At 41.4% G+C, this 9,235-nt stretch overlaps 1 protein-coding gene across 2 annotated transcripts; it reads right to left on the reverse strand.

Moving 5' to 3' along the window:
- Positions 1 to 5,413: 5,413 nt before the first annotated feature.
- On the reverse strand, positions 5,414 to 8,228 carry LOC117439448 (zona pellucida sperm-binding protein 3-like). Of its 2 annotated transcripts, none has more exons than XM_071201934.1 (10): positions 7,791 to 8,228; positions 7,601 to 7,716; positions 7,413 to 7,516; positions 7,160 to 7,334; positions 6,636 to 6,753; positions 6,483 to 6,565; positions 6,243 to 6,403; positions 5,947 to 6,102; positions 5,703 to 5,828; positions 5,414 to 5,623 (listed from the first exon to the last, which is right to left on the reverse strand). In XM_071201934.1, the coding sequence occupies exons 1-10, from the start codon at positions 8,157 to 8,159 to the stop codon at positions 5,433 to 5,435; spliced, it is 1,599 nt and encodes a 532-aa protein (XP_071058035.1). In that variant the 5' UTR covers positions 8,160 to 8,228; the 3' UTR covers positions 5,414 to 5,432. The 2 variants fall into 2 exon arrangements, with proteins under 2 accessions (XP_071058035.1, XP_033931218.1); XM_034075327.2 differs by having other exon boundaries at positions 5,535 to 5,623; positions 5,717 to 5,828.
- Between the last annotated feature and the right edge of the window lie 1,007 nt (positions 8,229 to 9,235).

Below are 9,235 nucleotides of genomic sequence, written 5' to 3' on the forward strand. Positions count from 1 at the left end.
GATATCACATTTTCATAAGAGAACCCCGACTCTCTTTTTACATAGGTAGAAAGCACAATGTTTTTCTTTGAAGGTTCCTTAGTTTTAAATGATCTGGCGAGTAGGGTGTGACTTGTTATGTTGAGTGGGAGGCGGAGTCCTCTGCAAAGGTGAGAGTCTTTTTCACCAGTATAATGTCCATCGATGTCTGACTCTGTTTAAAAGGTTCTTTAAGCTTTGTAGCTTTTCCATCAATCATTTTAAGCCAAGCAGTCAGAGGCACCCGCAAAGATGTCTGAAAAACCCCGCATGTAGAGTTGAAATACTCCAAAACAAAATCATCAGAGGGGTCCTTCCCCAGCGTCTCCAAATGGCTTGCGCAGTAATACCACTTTATACCTCTGCTTTTAGTTTCCCGGGGAAATAATTCCTTCTTCCTCCACATTGAGGGGCGGGTGTGAAATCTCTTCTTTGATCTCGCATGCTGTCTGTGTTTCTTTGCTTTTCTTTGCAAATATCTTGTACACCGATGGTTCCACTATGGTTTCTTGATGCACTACTTCCTCCGATACAGTGGTTGCGTGGAGATCTCTGGAAGACAACAGAGTTAACACAGCCCAAATGGCTGTAAGTTGTCACAGGCGTCTCGCTGATTAAACCCATATCTAGGCATCTCTTGACCATTTTTCTTTTTTTGAAAGGTGACTTGGTGAGTGGAAATGACTGGCCTGTTATTTAGTTTGAGCGTATTTATTTTCATATATTTCCATCCCCTTACTTTTAAATGTTCTGGTGAGGAGGGCGGGACATGTTATGTTGAGTGGAGGTGGAGCCCTTGTACAAGCTGGAGGCTTCATGGAGTGAAATGGAGCAGAAACACATTTTTTAAAGATACTTCTCTTTTATGGGTACAGCAACATTCTAATATTATCCCTAGTACAACCTCACACAACTTAATATTGGGTTTCCTTATAGTGGTGTAAAGTAATTATAAAAAAGACAAAGATCATGTTTTTGTATTATTTCCCCCTCTTCAGAGAGACTTTTCTTATAGTTAGTAAAAAGTAATTACACATTAGTTCACAGTCCCTACAATTAAAAAAGAGAATATCCTCAGGTATCACTATTAAAAACCTAAATAAGATATTTTAAAAATAACCTGAATACCCCCTTTGTAAAACATATACTGCATTCGTATACTTCCAAGAGACTCCTAAACATCTACTTGGGCAGTGTGAATTGTTCTTTCACCAATGTGAAATCACACCTATCTGTTATAACACATCACATCAAAGGGCAAACATCAAAAGCTAATTAGATTAGACAACAAAGGGCTCTGAGGGGCAGGGGTCAAATACCTTAACTCAAAGAGATTATCTTAATCAATACATCAAAGAACTATACAACAAAGGGACTGCCTGGGGCATTTCAAACCTATCTGATTACAAGGCTAATTACTCAAATCTCAGGGGCAAGGGTCAAATACCTTAACTCAAAGAGAGCACTTATACAGTACATCAAAGAACTACGCCGGGGGGGCTTTCACTCCAATCTGATAACACACACATCAAAGAATGGGAGGCAGGACAATGGGAGCCGGGACTTAGCTCATTCACCAATGGGAGGCGGACTTAGCTCATTTGCATAATTGGGGGCGTGTCCACCTATCACTTTCTATGCATACTAATTTGACGAAAGCGGCATCATTACTACTATTCCCGCCGGCGGGGACCTTAACAGGTCCAATGATCTTGTCTTTTCATTGTTTAATTACTTTATTAACTATAAGGAAGCCCCTTTGAAGTTGTGTTTGGGTAATAATTAAAAGAGCTTCATCCTGGACTTTTGTATTGTTTAATTTAACTGTAAAACTATATATTTTTATTGAATAGTGTCTGAGCTTTGATGTTCTGTGAGGCGCTCTGCAGCTGTCTTGGAAAAAGTGTTAAATGATTTTGACGTCACATCCTCACCCTTTACATCCTAGTCCCCCTCCCCCTCATCCCTCTTGCCCCCCTCCCCTTGCCCCCCTCCCCTTGTCCCCTTCCTCTTGCCCCCTTCCTCTTGCCCCCTTCCTCGGGTTAAAGAGATGTGTTTTCCAAGTCTAAATAAGATAAAAAATGAAAGATTCGGGAAAATCGCCCTTTTCTCTCTCAATAAGGTATTAAGGGACCTTTAGATCCAAAAGAGCATGTAATGGTGCATATCCACTGCAGCGCGTACCACAAAGTAACAACATACTGATACTGGCAGGGCCGGCCCTGACCAATTTGCTGCCCTAGGCAAGATTTTAGCTGGCGCCCCCCCCCTCCCAAAATGCAGACACTCACTATGACTCGCGCATGCATGCACCAAAACAGAATTATATGGACACAGGATGTGTGCCAATGTATTTAGTATCCTATCCATGTGAACATGATTTAAGTGGGGGGTGGACCTAACCTCCTCTTGGGGGAACCGGGGGCATGCTCCACCGTGAAGATTTTTTTTTTAATATTGAAGTTGAAAGCATCAATCTGGTGTACTTTGAGAGCAACATTAAGAGATCTATGGATACATCTCTCAACACCCATATGAAACAGAACTGTAGACAGATGTTCTTTTTCTTTATGGATATTTTACAAATCACTCCCCTTCTAAACTGTATTCTTGTTTATTAATAACAACTTTTTTTTACTGTCATATAGTATTTTATACTATAAGAGAATAGATGAAAAATATATTCTCTTATTTTTTTATAATTATAATGATCATATAAAGGTGTGCCTTTAGCTCACTGATCTGAGGTTATCAGAGCCTCTCAGTCTTTCAGGTGAGAGCTCTCTAAAGCTCTCCCCCCCCTGTGGCCGCTTACATAGTACATTCCAATGTTAATAAAAGCACACAGAAGCTGTGTACGTTTTTTGGGAGTTTGATTTATTTTAAATTAACACAAATACAAAATTAAAACCTATAATTGCACAGTAAAACCATTATTTCAAAAAAAATAACTATTTCACATAAACCTCTAGTTTTTACTGGGGCGGTTCAACTTGATTTTGGGGGAGGGGGGTGCCATAGTTTATGGACGCTCTACGCAATATAGGCGTAGTTTTGTTAGTATAAGATAAGATGTCCTTTGTTGATCCAAAATCGGGAAATTGCGTTGTTATGAAATAAAAAAAGATATATTTATTTTTAATTTCTAAATTGTTTCAATTGTTTTTCGGCGCCCCCCATTGATTGATGCGCCCTTAGCATTCACCTATACTGCCTATGCCAAGGGCTGGCCCTGCCAACAGGCACTTTGTAGCAGGGACCAAAAAACATCCCAGGAAGTGTCATCTTCCACACAGCCTTTTAGTCTAAAAACAAATGTGTGATGTCATGGCTTGCATTGAGCCAATATTTTAAAGTCTTGCTTCAGTTTTTTTTCCAGATGCCTTGAAATAATGGCATCTGTAACTATACTTATCTAAAAATGTATATTGTCACTTTTTTAATCCGTCCCCAAAAACAGGATTGAATAGATTTGCTAAGCTAAAGTAACAACTCAGGACTATATTGTAAACCATCAAATTGTACCTCTAAAACATATTGATACCCTAGTAGAGGTCTGGGTACTCTATTATAATGCAGTCTCCTGTCAGAACACCCAATGGGCCTGGACACAAAGTTATGAGACCATGGTGTTGATATCTTAATGTTCAGGTCATTATATTGCCAGGACCCCATGGTAACTCCCCTTTTAAAAGAGGCTACTCATGTACAAAGGCTTTGTTGCAGCAACTGACGTTCAAATATAAACTGGCTGACCTCCAACACATCACATTTATACAGCTGTTACAACTAAAGCAATTGACACCCCAGAAAATAAATGCCATGTTGTCGTACCATTTTTAGCAGCAGACAAGCACAAGTAAAGACTTGGATTTCAAATTGCAATTTTGGGCCCCAAAACCGACCCTACGGCTCACAGTCCAAGCCCCTACTGACTGCCATAGATTTAGTCCCTAATTTTGCTCTCAAAATGGACCAGATTGATGCATTTAACTTCAACATTTAAAAACAAATCTTCCCGGGGGACCTTGCCCCCGGACTCCACTAGAGGAGGTGAGGTCCACCACCTGCCCACACCCCCTGTTAAATTGTCTCACCCACATTGAGGATGCTTCCTATGCCCATGTTTTATTCCATGTGTCAAGTCAGGCAAATTGGGTCAAAATGTTATTGCATCAATGATCTGTTAAAATTAAAATCAATAAATATATTCTGTAACTATTTTGCTCTAGGCAACTCAAGGGCTCAGGTAATGTGATTACTATATGAATAATTGTCCAAAATAACAAAATGCGTACGGTTTTTTGTTAAGTAACATACTTTCGTCGCCGGCCGGCCGATACATGCCGCGCATTCAGTGGGCCCGTCTGTCAATTAATCCCCGGGCCACTTTTTCCCCCCAGTCCGCCCCTGAACTCTGCCCCGTCTAAAACACGATCTGACTTTAATTACATTTGTCTCGAGTGTTTCGTCAACTTAATGTGTTGCTTAAAATAATACTTCTGCATACAGTATGTGACACTCGGCCAGATACGGCTCAAGAAGCTGACTCGGATAAGAAGATATGTATGATAATGGGACACATCGACGTCTGCACTCCGTGTACTTATGTTGTGGCAGATATTCAAGTAAGCTTTCTTAACGCTAATGTTATAATAGTCAGATTGCTCTGAAGATGGGAGGTGGTATTCTATTAATGTTCACACAGTCGGTGATTTTTGCCGGCCGTCTTTCCTGCAATGGCAGTTTTTCCTCTCCTGTAATATGACTTGATCGCTTTAAACTCCGCACACTGAGCTCTGATTGGTCAGCAGGCGGTGCTTTCACTGAGTTGAGCTCTTAGCCTGCAACCTAACATGGTCCCGACCAGGTTAGCCGCTAAGCATAAGTTACCATGGAGATCTAGCCTGCTAAAAAGAGAACCGGAAAGCCGGAGTTTTCCCTGAATTTAGCCGGCTAAGCGAAAATCCTGCTTCGTAGTATACCCCCCCCTGGTAGTCTAGTTTTCGTGGCTTTATTTAGTTTCCCGAAGCATTTTGTTAGATTTCTGTTAGGGGAGGGAAGCTCTGGGTCCTACGGCCCGTGGTGTGGCTGGCTCTGGCTCCTTCCTTTTGGCCAGTCCTCCAGACCTTGTTCGTTTGCCGATTGGCCTGTGTGAGTAACGGCTGTACATTTAAATAAATGACCGCTGTTAAGTACTGGACATTGTGTGTTTTCTTTTATGTTGCGGGTCTCCCCACAAGCCACTACCACGGAGTAGGGGGCGGGCCAGTAACACTGTTATATGGAATACTTTGGCTAATTAGGAAACTATTTTGTTTGCATTTAATTGTGTTTAGCTGTGAGCAGGTCATCAGTTTTCCTTTTGTATTACAACATTAAAAAAGCAAACAAATAACAATTTGAATAATTTATTATCTCTTTGGGTCCATTGTTTCAGAAAGGTCAGCTTCTGTTGCAGTGGTGTTGGACAGTGGGGGCACAGCAGTTTGGAGGACTTCATCGAGCGCCGCTGTGTGGGTACTGTTCAGCACCGCTGCCTTCGACTGCAGGTGGGCCTCAGGAGAGGTTTTTTCTAGAAGTTCAGGAACTTCCTCAGCATCATCTGTAATCGCAGAAGAAATGTGTTAATGTAAAATGAGCATTCCAGAGTGCCATTTAAAAAAAAAAAAAAGAGTTACGACTTTTCACTTTCAACCTTTTGTCAGTTCCATTTTTGTCTTCGTTTTTATTCTGTGCAGAAGCTAAAGTCAGAACGTCCACCTGGTTTTGGGTCGATGATGAATCAGGAAGCAGTCCTTTCCTCTGATCTTTGACAGAAAAACAATTCAACATTAAGATTTAATTATGGGCCATTTTAATCTCAATTTAGAGATTGTTAAAGGCTTCAAATGAACAAAGAATAATTTAATACTGGTATGGACTTACCAACTCTGTTTATTCCACTCCTCCACTGTCTGCCATACATTGTAGATCTGCTGGTTTGATCAAGAACGGAAGAAAGCGCCTCTGTAGGAATGGGCCGGCTTTTCTGCTTGGCTGGCAAGACCATCATGGGACCCACTCTGGCCTGATGTTCCCACACTAACACAAACCAGCACAATGCATGTTAATTTAGTTACCCAGCCATCATCGTGTCTAAAACCTATGCCAAAACATGCGTCAACATTGATCATTATGACGACATCTGCAGCCAATATTAAATCATACAAGTTTGTACATGCCTGTACTGGTCTTCAGTCCGCTCCTCCAGAGGGGTTCACGCTCTTCTGGCTTCACAAACCCTCGAGGCCTAAACTTGCTCGGGCTGCTGGGAGTTTGCTCAACTTCAATTGGTCTTTGACATTGCCCACATAAGTAGTCATTACCATCAGCGGACCTCCATCTGATAAAATAAAAAACATTCAGCACCAATACTTTGTTTTTTGTGTGTAATTTGACATATTAGACTGGATCTCACTTGCCTTCCATTCACAAAAGTGCACGCCTTGTTTGGTGCGTCTGCTTTATTTATTGGCACAGCATTCAGGTGACATGTGATGTAGAGCTATGAGAAAAGCAGGTGTTGGGAAACATGCACACACAATCATGTTTAAGGCAATTTAATAGAGCCTCACCTCCCCTCTGTCCTCATTATAAAATCTGAAGGCATCAATGGACATGTGGAGCTTGTCATCCTGTGTCCTGGCTAAGAATTGAGACCTTGAACCTGGAAGCTGAGAGTCAACAAAGCACCTATGATGAGGAAAAACAAAAAGAGCAACCTAAATTAGCACTCATTGACTACTATAACTAGAGTCTACATTACCCACAATGCAACTCCACCACTAACATTTCTAGTCATATAGGCAAGTTCTGGAAGTAGTTCTTTAGAGTCAGAACTGCACAAATCTGACCTGTGCATAAATAGTGGCACAGAAAGGATCTAGAATACCAAAGATTAACAGCAAACCGCAGCTAGCCTTAGCTAATGGCTAACTCGAAGACGACACTAAAGGACTGATCTTTTATTAACCTGTCACTCGAGTCAGCATTGCTCGCGTCTGAATTAAACCACTTGAAGAGCCTTACACATTAAACAGCTCCCTCTAGGGTCATAAAAATACTTTACTTTTTGCCATTTAGCAATTTGCAGCCTTACCCATTTTCAATGAAGGCATGCCTGGGGCTGGAGTGCATGTCAGGGCTCAGTGTAGCCACGCAGCTGCTCACAAACACTCGGAGCCCAATGTGATGCCCAATTCTGACCGAGGCCTCGATGCTGATGGGCTCACCGATATGAAACACATTAGAGCCTCTTTTGTGCTGCCAGTCACCTGCACACGGACAGAAAAAAGTACTAAGTGCAAATGGAGACATGACAACGCATAACATGAGAAATGATCAAAACCCACTTGTCATGATTCTCAAGTTAAACTGCAACATTTCCACTGCAGCCTGGGTCGCCATGAAGGGGATCCAGGTAGGCATGAGTGAAGAACTGGACAAACTGTACTTCCTAAGAAACAGAAAACATGCATTTAAAAAAAACAAACACACATCATTCAAAGATTTTTACAATGAGAGCTTTAAAAACAAAGACCTTTCGTAATGACACTCAATTGGAATGACAGCCTGGTCCATTCGAACAACACCATATGGAGAAGCCTCAGGAGAGTATATGAGGAGGTTTGTGTAGATCAGAGAGTCCTCAGTTACCTGTGGAGAGTAGACGTGTTTAAAACTAGAAGCTTTAATGAATCAGATTTGAAATGAAATATATTTAAAGTTACCCAGTGTCTGGTGCCGCACTCCACAAGTCCAACACTGATACTGTACTCATCTGCTGAAGACGCTGTAGCTCTGCAGTACTGGTTGTTGGTCTCTACTCCCAGGCGTAGCTCGTCACCATCAACAGGAGATCCAACCGCAAACATATCGGCTTTGATAACAATCTCCAAAGAGTCTGGATGGCAGGTCACTCTGACGGTATTCACCTGCTGCGGTTCCTCAGCCGGAGACTTCTGCTGCTGCTGCCCGAGTTCTGACCTGCCTGTGTTCGCAAGGCTCTGAAACAAAGCATCTTTTGTGGGCAGGAAAGCAAAAGAGGAGCTAACACAGAGTCCTACAAGGAGGATAACCTGAACATGAAAGGCCTCCATAAGTGAAACTGATAACAGGAACCTGGTCAGCTGCTCTCTGTCTTCCTGACTGACTCACAGTAGGCCTATGGTTCAGTGTGAGCGGTGGAGCTTTTTAAACTCTAGCCGATCATTATCCTCATCAGAGCAGCACACCTGCGTCCAATCAGACACCCATCAGCTGAATTGGCTGCACACTGAACTCAAAACATGAGGCCGATTGAGAGAGAGGTGAAGGGCGTTTTCACATGTTTAAAATGTGCATATATTTGCTTCATTGCTTGTTACTTTGGATATTAAATAAAATGTTAGTGTTGCAGTTCATGAAAACCATGCAGGAAGCATTTTGACATCCCCCTGGATCCTTCATTTGTATACACTATCACATTACTATTGTGGTCTATGGTGTCATTTTATTGTGTTTTTAAACTATCATTCATGTTTTGTTGATCTGTACAGGCTAAATCAAATAAAACTTGTGATTTTGAGCTACATAAATACAATTTGATCTATATGTTTGAAACACAAGACATATACAAATAAATCCATGCAGTTCAAACAAAGAAAGTATTCAAAATGCCTCCAAATACTTAAAATCAAATGACTTCAAGTTCAAAACTATATTCTTAATGATCCATTTCAGATGTTCACCCTGTACTGTTGCCTACATATTTTATGTTATTTTAGATTAATCCATTTTGTTTTTTCTGTTCATACTTTTTAGTTTGTTTCGGTCCAGAGTGCCGTTATTGGAGGTGTTAGATTTGAAAGGGGAGACAGAGGGGAGGACATGCCAGAAGTGTTCGGCTGGTTCAGGATTCAAACTGGTTTACTAGGCAGCGGTGGCTGAATATGGGCTGCCAGCTCTAACCACCGACATATCAGGCGAACCCATTCTTATCAAGGGTTATTGACCGAACCTCTTTCACTCTTTCCTATTATGTCCTTTATATTTGGACACATTGTATTGTCTTATATGTGAATAGCACTTTTTTTGGTGCGCTCAAAACACAACCCAAGCTTTAAAAAAAAATATTTATTATTATTTATGAGAGCTTCTGAATCGGACTGTGCCAGTGTACATGTTTACAGGACAC

The sequence above is a fragment of the Pseudochaenichthys georgianus genome, chromosome 24 (assembly GCF_902827115.2).
Source record: "Pseudochaenichthys georgianus chromosome 24, fPseGeo1.2, whole genome shotgun sequence".
NCBI classification, from domain to species: Eukaryota; Metazoa; Chordata; class Actinopteri; order Perciformes; family Channichthyidae; genus Pseudochaenichthys; species Pseudochaenichthys georgianus.

Excerpts from the sequence above, each read along its gene's own strand:
- LOC117439448 (XM_071201934.1), bottom strand. The coding sequence starts at position 8,159 with ATGGAGGCCTTTCATGTTCAGGTTATCCTCCTTGTAGGACTCTGTGTT. Across the intron at positions 7,335-7,412 it reads TAACTTGAGAATCATGACAA|GTGACTGGCAGCACAAAAGA; the intron begins GTGGGTTTTGAT and ends GTCCGTGTGCAG. Across the intron at positions 6,754-7,159 it reads CATGCCTTCATTGAAAATGG|GTGCTTTGTTGACTCTCAGC; the intron begins GTAAGGCTGCAA and ends TCCTCATCATAG.